The following is a 24,657-nucleotide window of genomic DNA, read 5'->3' as shown; positions in this document are numbered from 1 at the left end:
ATGCAGCGCGAAGAGGACGAAGAAAGAGGTACATAACTCAGGCGCTTGTGTACCTCTTTCTTTGCCCTTCGTCCTGTAAGAAATTGGTTGCATTCTTGATTAAATTTATAACATGAATTCCTGGCTTTTTGGTGTCTAAAATGTGGTCGAAAGTGCCAATTTTCCGCCGCTAAAAACATACTTTTTTCAGTGTCTAAACATACCATCTCTAAATAATGCAGACCCCTTACCAGGCCTCCAGATGCACTTGGCTGTAGGGGCAACACCACAATATATTGCTTCGGTCCACTGCCCTGAGAGGTTAAAAATAACATCTCCTTGCTTGTTTACCACGTTTCCAAACACTTCGTGGCGCTTCTCAGACCAGTAGCTTGCCTGCAAACAAGCGAAGTGTTCAAGATCCATCAGACCCTAACAGCACTGGCTTTAAAGATTTCAGCAAACCATAAGTTTGCCAACAGTCAACTTTTTCACTATGGGAATGACAGGCAAGTAAACAACAAATTCCAAAACATTTAATTTAGCCGGGCTGTTACTAAACATTCAAAGACTCCACAAATGACATGTCTCATTTTAATTTTTCCAGGTTGCATTTTAATCATAAGTTGCTTTTCTTTCTAAAATTGCAAAGAGTTGCAAAAGAATTAGACTTCATCTAATACCGTTCAGCAAATTAGTAACAAGAAAATATGAATGAATGCTTAGCCCTTTCAGGCACCATTTGCTGTTTTGAGGGAAAACAATTATTTTTCCACCTAAATAGTATATTCAGGCCTAAAGAAAGGGAATTTGTTAGTTTTCCAGAGCAAAAGACCGGCGGGTAAGTTTTTACAAAAATGTGAATAATTCCGTACATAGAGTCAGGTTGGTAAGAAATAGTAACGTTGAAACGCCCGTATTTGCCAAGTAAGCACCCGAGGAATTGTGCAATCATTCTGTGCTTCAAAAATGCACATTACGGTAAACACTGAGCAAAAACAAACGATGTTGTCATTGGCGGCAAAATCTGTCTGCACAAAAATAGTGGACGACATGCCACCCAGCTCAGTGTTCTGTGAAATATTATTCACTGTGTTCGCTATGTGGTACAAAAAAAGAACTTTTTTTTTTTGCAACAAGAAGGATGCTAAATCCAACTGAAACAACAAAATCACTGCTAGGTACAGCACACTCTCAGAAAAAGCTGCAAGTTCACTTTGTACACAACTGTGTACAAAGCGCCTGAAAAGGTTATGAAGGATTACCAAGGAAGGTGATAACTATTACTGATAATGTTATCTGTGTGGCTACAGGCACACTATGAAACCATGCACAAATTGTAAAAGGCTGCTCAAGGTTTATTTTTCCAGCGTTGTTCATGACAAGAACTCTTCATGAAAGCCAAGAAAGTATGTCCATGTTCCATCTAGAACGTTCACAGTTATCCACTCAGACTTGTGTGGCGTAAAAATGAATCAATTGTAACTGGCTGGCTGATTTTCATAAGCCAAAGTAACACTGTGGGCACACTGTACTACAGTAGAATAAAACTCTAAAAAAAAAAAATGGTTGGTGACACTGGGCCATGGTCAGTGGCGTCCTGTGTTACTCCGCTAGCCAGTCACAACAGTTAACGAAATCAGCTATTTAATGTTAGACTTTATTAAACAAGCCAGGTATCAAAACTCTAGAGCTATAAATTTTTTTCCTGTGAATATCATCTTGTTCACGTAACAAGAAAAGTTTTTACAATGGACTACTTTTATGTCACGGAGGAATTCTGTGCAGCGATCCTGAATGTGTGCAGAGCTTCACTGCAGACTTAAGTTGTATTTGACTACAGAGGGCTTTGGAATGATTTCCACGTGGAGCTTTTTATAATGTGCACTGAAATATCAGCACGCAGGTAGTGTTGCATTCTGTCCGATGAAAATGCAACTAACATGGCTAAGACCAAACTTGATTTCGGAATAATTCGGACTAGCGCGATATTTCGGATTTCGCTCAGGAACCGTCGCGCACCTCATAGGAATGTGTACATTTTCACGACCGATATTTCGGACTTTTCGGAGTCTAAAAGTTCGAATTTTCTGACTAAAATAGACGCCAACAATATTGTGGTGATCGTTTTTCAACCGAAAGTTTGTTATTTCGGCCTAATATAGACGCGAGCGGGCATCGCTGTCACTACCAAACCGTTTGCCGCCACCGTGAAAGACGCCATCTTGGATTTAAACGGAATCTGCTCGGCGGGCGCGATCGGCCAGGCTTGGATAGGCTTCGCTATTTGTTCTCCTTCGTTGCCATTCGAGATAATGAGATGCTTTCCATTGCCACCGAGATGGCCTACAAAGGGCGCGCGACCGCATTTAAAACGGTACAGGGGGGCAGCTGCAGCGTCCGCCGCGGCTCGGACGACGCACCCTGCGGAGCGGGGCAGCCAACGCGGTAGACGGGGGGGGGGGGGGCTCCATTCGGAGGCGCTCGCTTCCGCTCGCGTCTTCCATGGGTTATCTCTCGGTCTTCGCGAACGTCACTGCCCCATGCAAACTGACTGTTCTTACTTCGCGCAGCGAGTGCATTCGTTCTCGGCATGACCGCGGCCGCGTCGCACTATCTGGCATCATGATGTGATAGGGTGCGGGCACGAAGAAAGCACGGCTATGACTCAGAGTCTAATATTATCGCTTGCAGGCGGAACATGGGGAGCGGCGATTTCCGCGCTTTTGAAAGCCGGTTTTTAGCAGAAAAGTTTATTTTTTTTAAGTTCATGGATTTTTCGGACTGTTCGATTATTCGGACCATTTTTCGGGTCCCGCCGGGTCCGAAAAATATTGCGCTCTGTTCTGTCCTCGCGCCTGTCGCGTTTTCTTCTTCAATCCCTTTGCGCAATTTTATTCCTTTAATTGCTGTTATGAACCAACTCGGTCAGACGAAAGTGCTTATTTCGAAAAATCGGTCGGCGACTGTTTGGCTTGCTTCAGCTGCCGCCGCGCGTCAATATCTGGCATTTATCAGGCGGAACCAGGTCAGCGGTGGCGGGCGTTTTTCTCGACGCCGGGCGTCGAGTGCGCGCCGTCGGGCGGAAATCGCCAACTTGCAGCCGTAATTAAAGCGCTCCATGTATTCCGGCCTTAAATCCGGTGCCGATAGCTCTCGCGCGTCGAGACTCCGGAGGGGGACGGCGGAGAGTCCGTTTCCTGGGGCAACAGCATGGGCAACAGCGGCGGCCAAAACGAAAGAGGGAACATGTGCAGACGCGCCTCCGCGGCCACCAGCCGGCATACCGCGGCGACGCGACTGCGCGCGCCCTCCCCCTCTCCCCACCCCACCCACGGCGGCGTTACGCAAACCGCGCCGGAGGTGACGGCGGCTGCCGCGGCAGTCGCGCTATCAGACACCGAATAATAGGGGTTTCCTGCAAATATTTCCAAAGCGATTTCACCCACATTTATTTCTTATTTTGGTTTCCGTTCTGCATTGCCCTTTCGTGTCTTCTCGCGAAAACTGCATGTAACGAAAACCTGGATGTAAAGAAATATCCCGGACTTTTTTTCAACTCCGTTATATCCAGGTTTAAGGCCTGATTCTCACAGCCGGTCTCCTCTCCGGCGCGGCGGCGACGGAGCCGGGAACCACGGCCGCAACAGAACGGATTTGTGTTCTAATCGAAAGAGGCGCCGGACACCGGCAAACCAGTTTGGGCGGGCGCTCGCTGCTCCCACGTGACTCTACGTCTGTGCCTTTTTTTTTTCTTTCGCGCGAAAAAAAAAAAACGCAGCTCGGTGGTGTCCGTAGGACATGCCTAAGTAGCGGTGAAAGTCGTCTGTCGTCTGCTTGCGCTTTGGTTCACTGGGCTCTTATCGGAGAAAAAAAAAAAACGACGCGATCTCGCAAGCGGTGGAAAAAGTTTAAAGTTAGTTTATTAACTCTACGCAACTCCCCTGTTTTCGCAGCGAAACACCACGCGTACAGCACCAAAACAAATATATATGAGTATAGAAAGCTACTTTTAAAGCCGCTGCAGTCACAGTATTCAGGCCAATATGCACGAAAGTGAACATATGTAGGGTGGTAATGAACTTTGATATCAATGGCTTGAGAGATTGGTCTTTATACAACCATTCAAGAATTAAGCTAGCAAAACAATTTAAACGGCTAATAAAAATAATGGGGCCTCAAGAGCTAGCAACGGGTGAACGGAATTTTGTTTTTCCTGCTCTTTTCGTTATCTCCGCAGTTACCTCTCTCGCTCCTTTCTTCACCTGGATGGCTACCCTTTGCATCAGCCATCACGTTCACTTCGCTTTAAACCCGGCAGCAGTCTTTTCGTCCCCCACTTCGTTACCCTCCCGAAAAAAAAAGCAAATCATTTATCGTATATCCCACGCCTAGTGCAAACACAATGCTCATTCGGAGACCCGTTTTGGCTCGAACACCTCGTATATTGCCACATGAAATAAAACTGTCATCCGCTCTCTGTTCCTCGACAGCGGGCGCTTTTCGGCGCGCAAGACTCGCAAGACGCGTGCATCTCCCGACGGAGAGTACAAAAACGAGCAGCCTTTTTTTATTTTCTCCCTGCCCGCGCACCCGCGCATCGCCGCCGCCGCCGACGATGCTCGCCAGCGCCATCTCTTGGTCGCAGCAAGCAAGCCGCGGGTGACGTGAGGCGAGCTCGCGCTATGACTGAGGCCTGATTCTCACAGCCGGTCTCCTCTCCGGCGCGGCGGCGACGGAGCCGGGAACCGCGGCCGCAACGGAACGGATTTGTGTTCTAATCGAAAGAGGCGCCGGACACCGGCAAACCTGTTTGGGCGGGCGCTCGCTGCTCCCACGTGACTCCACGTCAGTGCCTTTTTTTTTTCTTCCTCGCGAAAAAAAAAACGCTGCTCGGCGCTGTCCTAAGGACATGCCGAAGTAGCGGTGAAAGTCGTCTGTCGTCTGCTTGCGCTTCGGTTCGCTTGGCTCTTATCGCAGAAAAAAAACGATGAGATCTCGCAAGCGGTGGAAAAAGTTTGAAGTTAGTTTATTAACTCTACGCAACTCCCTTGTTTCTGCAACGAAACACCACGCGTACAGCACCATAACAAATGTATATGAGTATAGCAAGCTACTTTTAAAGCCGCTGCAGAAATGAGTGCTGCACTCACAGTATTCAGGCCGATATGCACGAAATTGAACATATGTAGGGTGGTAATGAACTCTGTTATCAATGGCTTGAGAGATTAAGCTAGCAAAAGAATTTAAACGGCTAATAAAAACAATGAGGCCTCAAGAGCTAGCAACGGGTGAACAGAATTTTGTTTTTTCTGCTCTTTTCGTTATCTCCGCAGTTACCTCTCTCGCCCCTTTCTCCTTTCTTCACCATGTTCCTCACCGTTTCAACCTACCAGGCTTTTCCTGATTTGGGGTGTCTTAGGTCTGCGAGCTGCTTCTTGTAGCATGCAAGTGGAGTGCTGCAGTCTGCGCTGTTCGTGAACAGGCTTTTCCTTCTGGGCTAAATGTGAACGAGTGTGTTGACCCGGCGTGCCGTTTTCTGTATTTCTCTGTGCGTGGAGTGAACCTCAGTTGTTAGCCACAGTGCAGCTGGCTGGTGTTCGGTGGTAGCGCCAAAGCTCTAAAGTCGGAACATCAGCGGTTCAAAAAAAAAAAAAAAACGGGTGTGCTCAGACACGCCACCGGACAGAACGAATACCGCTAGCGGTATTCAGGAATTCAGGCAACAAACGGCAAGGCTATTTCGCGTAAAAAAAAAATGATTGCTTTCCAAAAAAAAAAAAAACATGGACGTCAGGAAGTTCTCTTGCAAAAGGTTTTAGTGCTGTCTTTTCATTCTTCTGACTGATTTCTTGAAAAAAGTGTCAATTTAAAAGTTGTAGGTCACTTTGACAAACGGCCGGCTAGAGTGTTCGCAACAAGGTATCGTCCGAGTAGTTTCTTCTTAAAGCTCTAAGAGATAGCGCATGAAATTCAAATACATAACAGTGGTGCTACTTGAGCGTCCCAGAAAAAAAAAAACATTATTTATCGTATATCCCACGCCTAGTGCAAACACAATGCTCATTCGGAGACCCGTTTTGGCTCGAACACCTCGTATATTGCCATATGAAATAAAACTGTCATCCGCTCTCTGCTCCTCGACAGCGGGCGCTTTTCGGGGCGCAAGGCGCGTGCATCTCCCGACGGAGAGTAAAAAAGTGAGCAGGCTTTTTGTATTTTCTCCCTGCCCGCGCACCCGCGCATCGCTGCCGCCGCCGCCGCCGACGCTCGCCAGCGCCATCTCTTGGTCGCAGCGAGCAAGCCGCGGGTGACGTGAGCGAGCTCGCGCTGTGACTGGCTCGCTCTCCGTGGGGGGCGGGCTCCGTCGCCGCCGCTCGACGGAAACGTAGAGCAGGACCCGGCGGCACCGGCCACCCGATTTGGGGGGAAAAACGGTCCAAATGCTGCCCCCTCCGTCGGCTACCGGCGTGACGGAGGCGACGGAGCAAGCCAAAAACCGGCTGTGAGAATGTGGCCTGATACGTTTTCCGTGGGGCGGGGCTCCGTCGCCGCCTCTCGACGGAAACGTAGAGCAGGACCCGGCGGCACCGGCCACCCGATTTGGGGGGGCAAACGGTCCAAAACCAGCCCCCTCCGTCGGCTCCCGGCGTGACGGAGGCGACGGAGCAAGGGAAAAACCGGCTGTGAGAATGTGGCCTAACTACAGTCGGGGACAAAAGTCTCCGGACCACGTGTTCCTCTAACGAAGCCGATAGCTCTGCTATTAGTCGGTGGCTGGAGACCACACTTGGGGAGGTAAAAGCTAATTTTTTGTTCTTTCACCCCCACAAGTGCGGTCTCCAGCCGCTGTCTGATAGTAGAGCTATAAGCTTCGTTTTAGGAACACGTGGTCCGGAGACTTTTGTCCCTGACTGTACTTCTGCAACTGTAACAAGCTAAGTTAGAGTGGTATGGGCTAGTTCATTTTTCGAGAGAAAATACAGTGCTTGTGTTGCCATCTTTTCCATTGTTCTTATCCACTGCACTGCTTTTTCCTCGAAGCATACCATGGCTCAAAAGTTGAAAAAAAAAAGCAAGAAAAAAAAAGCAAGAAACTCTACCTTTACAAAAGTCAACTTGCATGTCACATCATGTGTCAGGTCTCGGATTGTCATTTCTCCGTACTGATCCACCCACCGCTGGCCACTAAAGATGTTGTGCACACATGTGGTCACCTTGTTCCATTGGTAGTGACTTCCAGAGCTGAAATTTAGAAGTGCAAGCGCTGAGCACACAGACCCCAACACAGTACTACCACACTGTACCTCAACAACTCAAGGTGAACAGTGCCCACTGGGAGGATCTCCATGGACTTTCCCCAAAATTTGGTTTTTATCCTGACATCTGTGCAAGAAAAGAGACAGTAGTACACATGTACAAAAAAGCACCACAAGCAAACAACACATCACGCTAAAACATATGGCCTATTCAATGCATTTACCTTGCCAAAACTTGTAGTTCTTGGATTCCGCGTAGCAAGCAGAAACAGGTGGATGATGGTTCACCTGAAGGAAGCCATTACCATCGTCACGCTTAATGCAAACTTTTTATAAGGTCAATCCATGACAATTCTGCCCACCCCTAGGCCTTTATGCCATCCGAGTGATAACAAAATACCATTAACACACACAGAAAAAAAAATTCCCCCAATACTTTCCATACTTCTCCATGAAACCCGCACTGAGAACAAATTGAAGTCGACCTGTATCGACAGATTACCACATTGTAACAACAAATGCACTACTTTCACTGAAAATGGAGCTTCTATAAACTAGAAAAGGTCAAGATGTGAAATGCAGGTGTTGCCATCAATGGCCGGTTTCGCAAGTAAACTGTGGTGCATCAACACAATTTTTTAGCCATGGATCCCGGAGGCCAGGAAGAGGAGGAGGAACAACTTTATTTTAAGCTGCAACGCCATTCACTTCAAAAAGGTGATCACAGAGTCCTTTTCGGTGCAGACGTCACGAGTTCGAATGAAGTAGCGCAAAAACTTTAAATGCAATTATCTCAGCAATAAATGCATCTTTTGCTGCTGGACAAACATCAAGGTAGCCCAAAAGACCCACACAATCAATTTTTAATAAAAACAAAAACTGGATGGAGCTCCCTTTACAAACAATGAAAAGGCCACAAGGCAAATATACGTCACCTGCTCAGCAATGAACCGGAAACCTTTATCCTCTCGAATGCATTCATAAGTCTCTCCAAGCAATGGGTTGAAAGGTTTGTGCCCAGCCCGATGATAGGATGAACTGTAGCCAGAGACTGCAAAGGCAGCTATACAAACCTAGAACAGCCAATTTACGCACCCATTTTATTTGTCTGCAGCACAAACATAAGCGCATAAGCTTTGTATATGCTGAAGAATTCAGGACAGAAAAGTATGTGCATTCATCTCCACATGAAAAAGTCAGCATACAAGTTCAGAACAGTGGTCAATGAAAAGCATGCAGCGTTATCAGTAAATGTGATAGGAGATTGAGTATCGCTAAATGAACTCTGAGAAAAAAATGTAATGAGTAACATGATTTTACAACTGATCTGTTCTGACAGGCAAATTACTTTGACAAGTGAGAACAGCCTACAATTCTATCACTAAATGAACTCTGAGAAAAAAATGTAACGAGTAACATGACTTCACAATTGATCTGTTCTGACGGGCAAAGTACTTTGACAAGTGAGAACAGCCTGCAAATGTATAACTAAATGAACTCGGAGAAAAAAATGTAATAAGTAACATGATTTTACAACTGATCTATTCTGACAGGCAAATTACTTTGACAAGTGAGAACAGCCTGCAAATGTATAACTAAATGAACTCGGAGAAAAAAATGTAATGAGTAACATGATTTTACAACTGATCTATTCTGACAGGCAAATTACTTTGACAAGTGAGAATAGCCTGCAAATGTATAACTAAATGAACTCGGAGAAAAAAATGTAATAAGTAACATGATTTTACAACTGATCTATTCTGACAGGCAAAGTACTTTGACAAGTGAGAACAGCCTGCAAATGTATAACTAAATGAACTCGGAGAAAAAAATGTAATGAGTAACATGATTTTACAACTGATCTATTCTGACAGGCAAATTACTTTGACAAGTGAGAACAGCCTGCAAATGTATAACTAAATGAACTCGGAGAAAAAAATGTAATGAGTAACATGACTTTACAACTGATCTGTTCTGACGGGCAAATTACTTTGACAAGTGAGACCAGCCTGCAACTGTATCACTAAATGAACTCTGAGAAAAAAATGTAACGAGTAACATGACATGACAATTGATCTGTTCTGACAGGCAATATACTTTGACAAGTGAGAACAGCCTGCAATTGTTTGCATAACACATTTCGATGTCTGCACTGCAAATTCCCCATTAGAACAAGGAAGTCAGTAACGTCGACACTGCATAATGTCTTAGGAAAATGGACTCATTTATATGTTCACAAAACAGTTTTTTTTTTTTGCTGACTGGCCTGCAACAGGACACAACTACCATAATGACATCAGATCCCCAATCTATCACGACCCAAGGGGCCTGGTCTCATAGACTCATCGCATCAAGGTTCTTATGGATGACCTTTTCCAATTTATACCTGGTCATGTAAGCAGAGCTGTGTCCATTTTTAGTTCGCCTATTCACACTGATCGCATCTGCAACCATTACAGATCTGATGTACAGGTGCCATCAGAAGTAAATACAGTAAAACCTCGTTAATTCGACCCTCGTTAATTCGGAAAATCGGATAATTCGGACAGCCCATCCGGTCCCGTCAACCACATATGGTTTTCTATGGCGTAAAACTCCCGTTAATTTGGAGAAATTTGGCCGTCCTTCGGTTAATTCGGACAGGCGGCGGAGCTTGCATGTGTACAGGGAGGCCATGAGCGCAGCGGAGGTGAGATGATGATGATAGCGAGAGCGGCGCTGGTGTGAAACCAAAATGTAGAGGTGCCATCCGCATCGCTGTAGACATCAGCCAAGGCAGAGGATGGGTTTTCTTGTTTTTTTTTTTTCTTTTTGTTGTTGTTGCCCTGCCGCGCCGCTGCGTCTCGCCATTTTTTTTCCCTTTGTGTATGCGCCGTGGAGCAACGCCGTGGAGCGAGGTGTGTGCGTGCTCAGCGTTTTTCTCCGCTACAATCTCGATAACGCTGCGTTTCTCGGCTCCTGTGATGACTACCGAGGCCCCAGCGAAGCGGCCGAAGTATGTGGCGAAGGACTTGGCACAGAAAGTCGAAATATTGAAGGCTGTCAAGGAGGGAATTCCGCGACAAGCCATCATGGCAAGATTTAACGTGAAGAGGAGCACGCTGAGCTCGTACGTCAAGAATGAAGCTCAAATTTTGCAAGCTTACGATGGGCAGCAGTTCTCAGACAAGCGGAAGAGACTCCGAACGGCAGCACATCCGAAGCTGGAAGAAGCACTGCTTCGATGGATTGCGGACGCGCGAAACTCGCAGCTGCCGTTGAGCGGACCCCTCATCTGTGCACAAGCAGAAAAATACGCCCTAATGATGGACATTGGAGGTTTCAGTGCATCAGAAGGGTGGTTTGACCGCTTCAAGAAGAGGCATAATTTGGTCTTCCGCAGTGTCTGCGGCGAGAAAGGTGCTGTGGATGCAAGCGTGGAGAACGATTGGAGGAGTGAGCTTCCAAGGCGCCTCGCTGCTTATGAGCCTTGCAACGTATTTAATGCCGATGAGACGGCACTGTTCTACAAGGCCCTGCCAGATAAGACACTCGCTTTTAAAGGAGACCCTTGCGTCGGTGGCAAGCGAAGTAAGGACAGGGTGACAGTTTTGCTTGCTGCGAATATGACCGGCACGGAGCGGCTGCCACTGCTGGTTATTGGAAAATCACGGAAACCGCGGTGCTTCAAGAATATAAAACAGCTACCTGTGGACTACCGATCCAACAAAAAGGCTTGGATGACATCTGAAATATTTCAAGCCTGGCTACGCCAACTAGACCGCAGCTTTTGTGCAAAAAAACGCAAGGTACTGCTTGTAATCGACAATTGTAGTGCACACAACAACATGTCAGGGCTGGAGAACATCGAGCTGCTCTTTCTGCCGCCGAACACCACAGCTTCCCTCCAACCCTTGGACCAGGGAATAATTCAATATGTAAAGACCCGGTACCACAAGCAGGTGCTCGAACGCATGTTGTTGTGTTTAGAAGCAGGTAGAAAGTACGATATCACGCTTCTCAGCGCCATGCATATATTAGTGCACGTGTGGCGCAATACACCACCTGCAGTTATTGCAAACTGCTTTAAACACAGTGGCTTCACTCAGAGCATCGGTTCCATCGATGTGGATGAACCTGATGCCAGCCGCGAGGAAGAGAGCGACTACGAAAGCATTCTGCCGCCGAATGTTGAGCTCTGCGATTATGTCGCTATTGACAGCAACGTTGCCATTGCCGGCCATCTCACCGACAGTGAAATCGTGGAAGAAGCCTTAGGAAGTGAGCAGCCGAGTTCCGACGATGACGACAACGCGCATGATGAACTGCCGCATCACACTGTGACGCAGGCTGTTGATGCCCTGAGTGTTCTAGAAGACATATGTGCAGGTTCTGCAGACAGCGTGCGCGCACTGCATCATTTGGCAGAAGTGCGCAAAGTCGTCGTAGCGATGAAAGTTTCCCGCACAAGGCAGTCAACGATAACAGATTTTTTCAAAAAATAAAGGTATGTTGATGTGGGGCACTTTGTTGTGTTTTTTTCTGGTCCTCTCGATAATTCAACATTCGGTTAATTCGGACATTTCTTCCGGTCCCGCGAAATCCGAATTAACGGGGTTTTACTGCAACGAAAAAATTTAATCATTGACCCCTCAATTCATGCATCCTTCAATACATATGTGCAGCCTAATTGTGACTGCGCGAATTGCAGTGTGCACCAACAAATATGGACCATTATGCTTTAGATTTAAAGAAATTAAATTTTTTTGACAAAGTCGCCTTCCATTTATTTTTGACGGCTAGTGTACTTCAAGGACGAAATACACCACATCCAGATACATATGTAATTCGTATGATGAACACTTAAAGTCCCTGCTGATTATTGGCTCATGAGGCATGCAGCCACAGTTAACTGAAAAAGTGAACTCCAAATATAAGCTGCAGTATTCGCACTACTACACCATTTCTAGGCAGTAAAAGCTCATTAAATCAAACTTCAAGGGACCAGAAATGATGTTTGAATTATCCAAAAGTTCTAATTATGGAAAGACCCCAAAAAAAGTGTTTGCATCACAGTAAATTTATTGTGAAAGACTGGGCAATGGTTGCCTTATTCTTTGATTTTTCATGCTTCCATCAATGCTGAGCATTCCTGCTGAGCATTCTGAGCCATAATTGTTACATACTACCCTGAAAAGTTGAATAGAAGAGTTGAAAAATAGCAAAAGTAGTCGTTTATATAAGGACTGTAACTGTTCAGTATTATTGCATTTGTTTCTATTTAAATCATTTTATTTATTTTCTGGCCTTAGTAACCATGACGAATCTGCCGCAATACAAGCCTTGACCAAAAAAGTTTGGAGACCCCTGTTCTAGAACTTTGCAACTAAATTTCTGCTTACTCCCGGCAGTTCAGCATTTATTTATTTATTTATTTATTTATTTCAAGATACCCCTAAAGGCCTTCTTTCACGAGGGTATTACATAGGGGGTGGTAAAAATTACAAATTGTATACATAAAAGGAACATTTAACATGAGTAACAGGGCAAAAAAGAAGCAAGAAAAGAGCAATAACTGGTAGTCAGCAACAATCGAAATGTGGCGGAACAACAAGACGCAAAAAAAAAAAAAAATAAAAACATCGGAATAAACAGAACGAAAAGCGAAACTCAAACACATTATGGTGAACAGAACAGAACTAGAAGAAAACTACACATCGCTTTGATTTTTTAAAAGTTCATGAAATGATGTCGCGTTAGTTTCAGTTGCGATTGTGGAAGGCAGCCGGTTCCAATCAATAATGGTTTTGGGTATGAATGATTTGGCAAAACTTGAAGTGTGACATGTGATGCGTTTGATCTTGAAAGGATGGTACTACAATCTGTCTACTACAATCATTAAGAGCTAAAATTACGACTGCCTGCTGAAGGTAACTATCAACAATGTCGTTTAAGTTTCATTCCTGCCCTCAACCTCTACCAGTGTTTTCCAAAGCATCCATTTGCAAAATTTGCATAGAATGTGGCCTGCTTAAGAGGACAAGCCCAAATTGGTACTGTGCCCTCTCCTGGCATTAAAAAGAAGCTGAACTTCATAATGTCAATTTTTAAAAAGCACAGAAGCCTCAGCACAAAGGTCACCGTGACTTAGGTCCAAACTCTGAAGCCTTCCTCACCTCAGTAAGAAGAAAGCCTTCATTGTGGTGAGGCCACATTATGTCGATCTGAAAGCTTCCTAACTGAGGGTCCCTCAGTGAAGGCTTCCTTGGTGCTCCCTCAGCATAAGGCAGCTTTCATGCATCTTTTCACTGCTCCTGGCCCTGGACGAGCGCTTCACCTCACTGCTGCCCCACATGATGCTCACTTATGCGTGTGCCCCGTTGCCCGTTACTGGCAGGTGAAGAGATGCAAGCCCCGCGTGAATGCAGTCAGGAGAAAATGGCACTGTGGGCGGACATCAGCATGCCAGTGTCGCAAGACCACATCAAAGTTTTATGCTCGTCTGTGGCAATTTTTTCACATAGAGTAAAAAAAATTGAAAGAAAGCATCCACGCGTCTGTATGTTAGCATTTCAAATTAAAAATTGTGTGACAAACTTATTACTTTCTTTTAGTGATTAAAAGCGTTTGCGTAAAAATTACGATGGGATGCCCATATGTGCAGCATCTGTTCCCTACCTCATGAAAACACTTCTTTCATGGGGATAGGATGGGGTGCTTTCAGAATACGCTTGCTTCCTCCATGAATAATTTGCGGTAAGGAGGTATGAAAGCTTCCTCATGTAAGGTTAGGAGGCGGTCGAAGGAAAGCAAGGTCTCAGAGTTTGGACCAAAGTTAGGTGCAAAGCCAACATTAAATGACAACTTTTTAGAACTTTAATACTATTCCAAGCTCCTAATTTCCTTCTCCTGTGGAATGTTGTACATTAAAAATAATCAAAAGAACCTAATGTTGCACTGCCTACAAAGTCAAGGTAACTAAAATAGCCATAGCTGTTAAAAGGACTGACTCACCATTCTGTCAAAATGGTCTTCTGTTGCAGCTGCTTTATCTAGCAAGTCACTGTACTCCAGCTCCTCACACAGCCTCTGTAAAAAGGAAACATTATTAACATAATGCAACCTCGAGCCACTCTGTACCAAAACAATTAACACAATGAGTCAGCACACCACACCCAACGATTCAGCATGAATGTCAGTCCAAACTGCCTACAAGGACAGTAGTCTCCCTTTCACAGCTTAACAGGTATAGTAAGTCAGAGCGCAACATAAAGCTCAAAGCAAAAGCCCATCGTACATTTCTTTGAATGTGGATGTGGTGGTGATGAAAATGAGTGGCTTTAATGATGCAATTAAGGCACCACACCAAGAAGTGTTTAACCATCTTCAAGTAATAACCATGCATACTAATGGAAACATAATTATGGTGTAAGATCGTTACAATGTACCAATGCAAATAAAAAAAGGTTGTCTTACAACTTAACAAACCACTAGCACATGCAACTCAAACAGCACCTCTACACAATAGCACAACCTGTCTCTAGCAACCCGAGAACGAACACAAGCCTCACCTGAAGCATGTTCAAGGGCTCGTTGATGGTCACTGGCATGCTGACTTTGGACAAATCCTTGCCAATGTTTTTACACAACAAGTTCCACAGGCTAGTGTCGCCTGCGTCAGGTTTGGGTGCTGGCAGCTTTGAACGCCGTCCCTGAGTCAGTGGCAGGTGGTCTCGGAGGTTGCCCTCGGCCCCAGGCGCATACTCAGTGCCATCATCTGACACCTCACTGCAAAAGCTGCCTTCTTCTTCTTCTTCCTCTGAGGAGGAACTGCTCAGTGACAGCTTCTCAGCTGCATCAAAGAACTCCGACGTTGACAGTGCGGACGAGCTCTCATGTGACACCGACTGCTGCACAGGTTGATGCACAAGCTGAGGTGAGACATGGGCAAGGCTGGTTAATGACAATGCTACCAACAGTGCTGCTTAACGGTCTAGCTGGACATCCACATCGAAGCACACAACTGGTAAATAACAAAGATGTTTTCGTATCTGCCCAAAATCGAATATTATTTTGTTAACCTTACATATACTCTTTCATATGCAAGAAAAAACATTGCAGCTTTTAGTGCCAGGTTTCAACCAGCAGGACATTATCATGACACATTCACCACTTTTCTTTTAGAGATTCACAGTTATCCAACCGTTTGCATTTCTTACTACAATTAAAATTACTAACAGAACAAAGAAAATGTGAAAGAAAATTACAACCCCATTGACTGGAAATGTATAAAAATTAGGCAAGTAAGAAGAAAATGGTCGATGCTGATGAATACTCTGCTATTTGCCTACTGGACAAAATTCTCACCGTTGGCTCGTCAAAACTTTCTGCAGCAGAGCCGTCAGGTGCCGGAAAAGCAGATGGATCAGTCTCTTCATGAACTTTTTTGAGGCAGGCCCGCAGGTCATAGTTCTGTTGGACAGCCTAGGACAACACGTCATATGCAAGTCATCTGGATACATACACAGGACAGTGCAAAAACTCTGCCCACCTGAGTCAGCGCATTCTTGAGGTTTGCAATCAAAGCAGCATTGCTACCGCAGCTGGCAGTGGTCTCCGACTCTAAATGCTGCTTGAGGCGCTCCCGCTCAGTTTGTAGGCTACGCAGCATGGTTCGCAGGCCCGAGTGCACTATACAAGGTGCAAGGCAAGCAAAAATTACGCACAACTTGTCATACTAAACAGAGCAGCAGTATCCGCTTGAAGGTCTTTTACAAACCTTCTTTGGCCAGGGAAAGGAACTGCTCCATGTGTTTGAAGACGGCTGTTGTGTCATACGAGCAGTACGCAGCCAGGGAAGTGGTATCCGGCACAGGGCCAACAAGGGTCCCATCCGATGCCAGAGACGGATGTGAACAACTCAAGTAGCCCATATCTCGTATCGAAAGCATTGCAGAACCATCCTGGTGCAAGAAAATATGCAATTAGCCCTTCATCTGCTTGACATTTTTACAGAAGTCTCACAGTGCCACTTATTCACCAAAAGCTGCACATCATCTACAAGAAAAATTTCTCCTCTGTCAGTTGCAAGTTTGCAGAGCTATTTGAACTGGTTAATCCTCAGCTTAACAAGCTTCAGCAGTGCTTAGATTTTGAACAAAACAAATGATGCAAGAGTAGGGGGATATAAAAACTGCTTGAAAATATAGTTGCTACTTAATATATGCAGCATCAAGTTCAATTTCTCTTCTAAGGGACATGAGCTGCACAAGTAATTTATTTATTTATTTATTTATTTATTTATTTATTTATTTATTTATTTATGTACTTACTTACTTACTTATGAAATACAGCAAGCCTGGGCTCAAGTAGGAAGGGTGTACATGACAAGTAAAAAAAGTGTACAGCATACATAATGCAAAACCAACAAACAAACGTCGAACAGGAAACAATGAAAACAACAGTGAAAAAGCAGAACAAGTTGTACACACTTCAATATAAAGTGGACGGCTCGACGCTGAATTGTTTTTAAATTGTCAATGTTACTTTTAGTGAAGGGGTCACAGATGATGTAAGCATATCCCAGTTTCAAACATAATTTCTGGTTACATCTGAAGCTAGGTCACTTCTGCCAGAAAAGTGTAAAAACAAGAAATGTTTTTACGCAGCTGTGCTCAAACGCATACATAATTAGGAAAAAGAAAATTAGAAAAACAAGGACTGCATACGCAACTGTACAGTGTACAACTTACTACACATGTTGTATGTGTTCCTCATTTGTACTTGCCTTTTTTGCAATGTGGTTACATTCAGGAATAAAACAAATTGGCCCAGACCAAAGTTTAACTGCGCTAGCAAAAAAAAGTACAGCTAAGCCTCATAGGAAACCTTCATTATAATGAAGCTGTCCCATTCAAGCTACCACCACTGAAATCAAACCTCTTCAGAGGATTTTAGAGCGATAAATGACACAAAAAAAAAAGCTAAGCACAACTCATTCATGGCATGCAAAGTCACAGCTCAAATTCCCGAAGCATTGCATGGCTGATACTGTAAATTAAAATGTGCAAAACACAAATTTGTTCCTTGGCTAAAAAACAGCTTTCCATGCTAAACTAGCAGGAAGATAATTCTGATGGGGCTCAGTATTCGACCGGACTAAAGATGGTTTGGTTTGGTTTATGGGGTTTAACGTCCCAAAGCGACTAAGGCTATGAGAGACGCCGTAGTGGAGGGCTCCGGAAATTTCGACCACCTGGGGTTCTTTAACGTGCACCGACATCGCACAGTACACGGGCCTCTAGAATTTCTCCTCCAAAGAAATTCCAGCCGCCGCGGCCGGGATCGAACCCGCGTCTTTCGGGTCAGCAGCCGAGCACCATAACCGCTGAGCCACCGCGGCGGCTGGACTAAAGAAGTCAAGTGCTCCCAAATTCAGTTTACAGTTACTTTAGCACCTTTGCACAGAAGTACTCCGACAGCATAATGTCAAATATAGCACCGTGATGACATATTTACAATGCTTCTCACCGATTTGTCAGAACGGTTCGCCTCTGTGAGGTTGTCCATGCTGGCAAAGATGTCATTAGTGCCAGCAGCATCCTGTGACACTGTGATCTCCACATTCAGCGGTGGCTTTCCGCTGCTGCTGCTTCCACTGCTGCCCCCTTTGTTTGCCACACCTGGCTCAGAGTCCTTCTTGCCTCTCCGAATGCGCTTCAGGTGGAACCTCTTGCGGTCCTTTTTCTGGCCCCCGACCACATGCTCCATCTCTGGGATCTACAAGTAGCATACAGACACACAGCATAACAGTCTCTCTCCTTCTAATATTCTGTCCGCCCTCTCCCAACCAAGTATTATGTGCTGATAAGATAATTTCAGGAATCACCGCTATGCAAAGAAATTGCAGAGATCCAATTTTACATAATGGCCGCCATTCATTCCTTTGCTGTTTTCTAGTGTGAGGAGGAAAAGCTCAAACTTCCATCGAATACAGGTGAGCCAAGTGCTATAGTTGGCTTGGCTACGTGCTATGAAGCAAAAAAAGAAAAGAAATACAAGCAAATTTTTAACCTTTCCAATCTCTTACTTTATGTCTACTGTTATACTTCACTGCCAGCATCCTGACACAATCCCGAACAGATTCGTTTCCGCATGTGTATCCCTACTGTCTTAGTCCCCACGGTACTTTGCAATACTAATTGAATACGATCCCACATACAAGACATTTATCTGAATTTAAGCAGCATAGAATGCTTTGAGTTTTCAGGCAGAAAAGTAATAACCCACCTCCAGGTAATTTGAAGACACTGTGCTTGGACTGTTTTCAATCAGCTGCAGAAGATTGGCCAAATGGAACAACTTTTCTTGAAGCATTGAAGCATCTGTTATGGGAGCACACAAGACAGTCCATATTAAGCAGAACAGTATGGAAGTAATCAGAATGAGAGTAACAATAGTTTTATAAACTTTAAGCAAGTTATGCTAAACTGAGACACACAAGCAACAATACTACAGTCCCATTAACGAAGGATTATCTCAATTTCTTGCAAAAAGCCTGTGCAAACAGTAACCCCATTAAAATTATAACACAGAGTAGGTCACTTCACCAAATAAGCATAAACAAATGAAAAAAAAAAATACAGGACAATACATATTGGTCAACCAGTAGAAGATAGGAGATAATTTTTTCGCTTCATATGTACATGTAGAAGGAAGCAAGTGTGTGGAAGGAATGCTTAATAGTTATTTCGCATTACTCATGTTGCTTTGCACAGGATACATCAACTTCACATGACTCAAATTCTGCATTATGACACTGCTGACATTCCTACATTGCTCAATTCAAGACAGCCACAACAAAAGAACTTCCAACTTCTATTAGTCCCACTAGCTGATAAACAAAAAACAGCACCTTTGTTTCCATGGTCAATAGCGGATGAGTCCAAGATCCAGGCAGCCACACGACTCTGCTGCTGGTTCAATGGGCTGCGAATTAGGCGGGAATTCTCAAGCAGCATAGCTGAGGACAAACTGCTGAGCTCGAAGCCTGCAAGACAAAAACAAAACATCCCAAGCCTTTTTAGAAGCAGCAGTCAATGGTCATGTGCTGCAAAGTTCAAACACACCTACAGATAGTTCAATGCATCCTTCAACTGTTTCTCTCCTTCTGAAGGAGGCAATGAAGGAATGGTACACATGCTGCTGACACTGAGTGCAGCAAAGTGCACTTTTAATGTCCAACGCTTCCATTATATAACAAGAATATGTACGAAAAATGTGTAATATGCCTTATTTTATTTTAATGCTGACAACAGAGTTGCAAAAGGGTGCTGTGTTCATCTGCTGACTATCCACAGGAAACTGCGACAAAAAAGCAAACTAGGATATGTGAAAACTTTACTATCAAACTCATGAGGACAAAAAGAAAAAGCAAACCTCTTCTCAAAACCTCATAATACCATCTATTTGTCTGATTTTAACTCTAAATCTTGACATAAGGTGGCAGCATGTTTTACAAGCACTGGCAGGAGGGAAATCAACTAGTTCTTGCTCCTTTTCTGATTTCTTTTTTTTTTTTCCAAGCCCTTCGTTCAAGAACACAGAGCATTGTTACAATTAAGTCGTCTTGAATGTAAACTATGGCAGCCATAGCATATGGTTATGGTAGGTATGACTATAGAGGCAATGCAGATTATGGTAGCTTTATTTCTTTCTGAAAATTTAAAAAAAAAAAAAAGAGGTAAATGAAGGATTAAAATGATTACACCTGTATTTCAAAACTGTACCTGGCGTTGTGTGCTACTTTACACAAGTACTTTTCCTAAAACTGCTAGTCCATTCGCGCACAGGTTTCCCATAAAACATAGCATCCAGCAGCAGCATTCATGTATATCACATGTGCCAACCTGCAATATGCGATATGTATGATACACATGCCACAAACTCCTTGGGACCCTCAGAGAAAATGCAAAGCTGATGATTACACAATCGCACAACTTTTTTGACGGAATACCAGTAAAACGAGCAATCTACAATCCATATCTATAGTTACCTACATTACTGTGCATTACAGCCAAGGTCTATTTCACCATCTGAAATCTCCCACTGAAATGAATACCCATCCTCAGAGCACTGCTGGGATCCTCATTACACACTATCTTTCATCAATCATTACATCACTCTAATCCACAACCATTGTTGGACTGGCTTACTCCCCCAAATTTCACTCGCCAACTCTTGCCAGTCCCAACTCAGGAGGTTTAATGCCAGACTTGACATATTAACCACATTTCCTCCTTTCCCATTCAGTAAAAACAAGCCTGAATACACCACTGCCTGTCGCAACAGCAATGAAACAGAAAAGCACTTCTTAATATGTGATAGCAGCACTAGCTACCAGCACAAAAGCCAAGTGCACACTGTTTTACAAGCTGTCTCCTTTCCCCTTCCACAAAGCCTATAAGATTCCCAATTGCACTCTGCCAACTCCCTCTATTCAATGGCCACTGCCATGCAGGAATTCTAACACCATTACCTGCATAGCAAGTCTCCTGGGCCAAGATAATATAACAACTGCATTACCCTCATCATTACCCGAGATGCTGCCACCCCTCATTCTTGCTTGCATCAGGCACTTGGTACAGTGCATGATAATGAAATAGACTCAAGTGAAAAGAATGATATTATACCGGCTCTGGACTCCATTAGCGACTAATGACAACTAAGGGCCTATTTTGAGCTGCACCACTTTTACCAGGCACGTGACATAGCCACACACTGCATGTAATGAACTTCAATGCAATTTCTTTTATAAAACTTGAGCCTTAATAATGCAGTGGTTTAAACTAGACACGTGCTATCCGACAGCTAAGCAAAAAATTGTCAACTAAATGAATTAGATGCTTCCTCATATTTCAGCAAAGAGGGAACTTTTTCCCAGCTAAAATCATTTTAATGCTGCCTAGGCTCGTAACTACAGCAGACTGATAGACAATACTGATCAACAAGCCTCATTATTAGACACATTTTCCACAACTATTAGTTCATTTGACAGTTATCAAAACCCTTACCTCCACATTAACACCATCTAAGTCTACAAAAGCTTAAAGCAGACAAAAAAAAAAGAAAATTTGAATCAAAAACAAGTTCATAAGTACTTACAAGCGAAAAACTGCAAGAGAACTGTATTCATGTAAGCCACAAGAAACAGCACCAGAATTATGCGGAATTAAAGTAGGGTGAAATATTTCTAGCCACTTACAACAGTACGTAGATGGGCTACTTAGTGCAGATTTGAGAATATTACGAGAAAACAGAGAGTTGACACAGGGCAACAAACAGGAGCTCTGTGTAGTGTCGCCTCTTCTTGTGTCCCATGTCAACACGCCGTTTTCTCATTGTGTTCTCGAATTTATGGCTGCCTTTAGAATTGCTGCATTTGCTTGGGTTACCATAGTATTCCCATATGTTTAAAATTTGAAGCATAGTAGCACACTTCATGTGCAAAAGTGCTTGAGCAGATCTCAAGGAAGAAGCTTAAGGGGGGACCCTGGTCTTGAAAAAAAAATTGTTATTAATGAAGTCACAGTTCTGAAATTTTCAGGCCACATGTATTTTTGTGCGCTGATTCTAGATATGACATTTAATTTCGTGTAAAACAATTCCTTGAGCACTTGTGCAATTTTTATGCAAGTATTTTGCGGAAAGTTTTGAAGAAAATTTGCTGCAGGAAACTCGCTGAAATGCATGCCATTGGGTTCTCTTGACACCAAGGAATGCAATAAGGGTAAAATTATCATCCTGGCTCTCATAGAACTTGAGTTATAGAGTTTTGAAGTTGTCACTTCAGAAATAAGAAGAAAAGTGTGTATGTATTCCTGTTTCTGAATTGGCAGCTTCAGTACTCTATAACTTAAGTTCTATGATAGCCAGGATGATAATTTTACCGTTACTGCATTCCTTGGTGTCAAGAGGACCCAATGGCATGCATTTCAGCAAGTTTCCTGCAGCAAATTTTCTTCAAAACTTTCCGCAAAATACTTGCATAAAAATTGCACAAGTCCTCAAGAATTGTTTTACACGAAATTAAATGGCCTATCTAAAATCAGCGCACAAAAATACATGTGGCCTGAAAATTTCATAACTATAACTAGATTAATAAAATTTTCTTTTCAAAACCAGGGTCCCCCCTTAAGTACAAATCTTTAACAAATCTTGCACAATAGTAATAAAACGAGTCAAATATAACTGAGTTTACTTCAAAAGGCGGGCTGTTCAGTCAAAAACAAAATAAAACAATAATAATGCTTCCAAGCCAAATACTTACAGTACAACCTATTGCACACATCAGCATACCACACAAAAAGGCTAACAAGAAAGCTCCAGTACACATAAAAAACCCAAAGAAAATTCACAACTTCAAAGACATGATATGTAGGTACTGGTAATGATGATGTCTGCTGCTAGAACGTGTGCAAACGATTGCCAATATTGCAAGACGGGCACTATAAACCCAACTGGACTGTTTTATCACTTCTGGACTGTTTCATCATTTGGTCAAGATTTAGGTGAACTGCAAAAATTCTGCGATGGACGGCAGCTGTCCCCATCCCCAATGTTCACCAGCAAAAAAAAAAAAAAAAAAAAAAACAATCATTCAGTTTGGAATGCTCCTATGCTTTTGCTACTACACATTTCGAATGCCATTTTGACGACTTTCATAACCTGCAAGCAGCACTGTGTCAACACCGTCTTCAGTTAACAGTACGCACTTTAACTTCACCCAAATCAGCCATATCGTGTCTACCCAAAAACAAAAACACAAATACAATAAAAAACAAACTACAGGGAATTCAAAAATAAAGAACATCCCTTAGTGCTTCATGAGGCACCAAGTTACAGAGGCCCAAATCACCTTTGTCAACGATACTGACAGGACAGAGAACAGCTCTCTCCTGGCCTACGTCACCAGCGCACGTGTGGCTGGTCCGACGGGCAAAACATGCAGCTTCTGACAAACGGGCAAAGCAGGTGTAACGAGTGCAAATGTGGCACGTGCAAAACTGTTTCAGAGGTGAAAATGACAGATCCTGCCCACCAAGCCATGCCCCTTTGATGTCATTTACAACAGGAAGGGTCTATTCACAGCAGTGCCACAGTACAACAGAGTGCCCATTCGCATTGTGATCACTTCTCAATGAGACTCGACTAACCTAAACTGAGGTGCTTGATTATTTTTGCAGGATATGTTTAGCCAGCCACAACTACTTTTCTAAAAGTGGCTGCACTGTACTTGGACACTGTACACAGAGCTCACTGCCATCACTCCAAACAACTTTCACAGCCAATTTCAGCTCACTCTGAACACATTTTACTAAAAAAAAAATGCAACTACATTCTACAGCATTACTTCTACTGTTTGCTTCCTATAGAAGCAGTCCTCAATGCACAAACTAAAAGATAAAAAAAATTTGGGGAACACTTAAGATCCGCCTTTTTGGGTATGACGCAAAAGCGTTAATGGGGCCCGGCATTGGCTCCTTTTGCCTATGCAGATGTGGACACTGTTTCCATATCATGCGAACAACCACATGACACACATATAAAGCGCCACTTTGACCAAGCCGTACGAATGTGCCTGCGTGGCCTATGGGTAGCGTGTTCGACTCACAACCTAAAGGTCAGGGTTTCGACTCCTGACTAATTGTCCCAATTTTCTTTTCAGAGCAATTTATTTACTTTATATACTTACATGTCCGTAATGCTGTTTGAGTCATATTGTGACCTTCTAATCACCAGTTTTCTAATGTTTTATCACTTTTAAAATCCGCCGCTTCATGTGTGGCATAGCCACCTTTTAGACCAATCTGGATTTTTCTTTCACAATGCGCAACGGACGCCACCGGAATTTCTGCAGGACAGGACTCTTAAAGATATCGCTTAAAATTGCGTCTGAGATTTTTGAACCTTTATGTCACAATGCGTTCACACTGGGGTAGCTGTTCTTGTTGAAGCCCAGACTCGCGTTATGACCAACCACCAATGGGTCACTCACTACTGCCATAGGCACATTGCAAATTGCATTTGCATTGCATTTGCATTACATTTGCATTGCATTGCATTTGCATTGCATTTGCATTTTCACATTGACAGCACAGGCTTACGGAATGCGCGTTCTCAGAAAAAAATTTATTGTAGCTCTGCCTTGTAACCCAGTTGCGTGGCTGTTATCAGCGGATAGAGCATGCACTCCCCTCATACTGTGATAGATTTCAGGCGACTGGATTATGTGATTGTGCCGAAATATATATTTTTTTCCGCACACTTGCACCCCATAAACTTGTGGTGCCAACAATACACACAAGAAGTACAAGGCCTGAGCACATCAGTTATCAAAGAAGTCACTGGCATATCATGAAGTAGGAGTTGGGTAAAATCA

General features: G+C 43.7%; 1 protein-coding gene across 6 annotated transcripts in view; it reads right to left on the bottom strand.

Moving 5' to 3' along the window:
• The window catches only part of LOC149350215 (oxysterol-binding protein-related protein 6-like), a 158,604-nt gene that overhangs the window by 13,422 nt on the left and 120,525 nt on the right, over positions 1-24,657 (bottom strand). For 2 of the 6 annotated variants that reach the window (XM_089579174.1, XM_089579175.1), the window contains exons 8-20: positions 19,132-19,266; positions 18,507-18,601; positions 17,748-17,996; positions 15,997-16,180; positions 15,769-15,908; positions 15,585-15,701; positions 14,789-15,148; positions 14,232-14,306; positions 8,174-8,311; positions 7,463-7,526; positions 7,287-7,365; positions 7,083-7,224; positions 231-375 (exon numbers count right to left, since the gene is read on the bottom strand). In XM_089579174.1, the coding sequence (XP_089435300.1) occupies positions 231-375; positions 7,083-7,224; positions 7,287-7,365; positions 7,463-7,526; positions 8,174-8,311; positions 14,232-14,306; positions 14,789-15,148; positions 15,585-15,701; positions 15,769-15,908; positions 15,997-16,180; positions 17,748-17,996; positions 18,507-18,601; positions 19,132-19,266 (1,923 nt within the window). The remainder of the gene's footprint in view (positions 1-230; positions 376-7,082; positions 7,225-7,286; positions 7,366-7,462; positions 7,527-8,173; positions 8,312-14,231; positions 14,307-14,788; positions 15,149-15,584; positions 15,702-15,768; positions 15,909-15,996; positions 16,181-17,747; positions 17,997-18,506; positions 18,602-19,131; positions 19,267-24,657) is intronic. The other 4 variants (XM_089579176.1, XM_089579178.1, XM_089579177.1 and 1 more) reach the window with 4 other exon arrangements.

The sequence above is a fragment of the Amblyomma mixtum genome, chromosome 3, assembly GCF_055824585.1.
Source record: "Amblyomma mixtum isolate Tamu chromosome 3, ASM5582458v1, whole genome shotgun sequence".
Lineage (NCBI taxonomy): Eukaryota > Metazoa > Arthropoda > Arachnida > Ixodida > Ixodidae > Amblyomma > Amblyomma mixtum.
The sequence above is the reverse complement of the archived record's forward strand: the minus strand, read 5'-3'. Positions and strand labels throughout refer to the sequence as shown.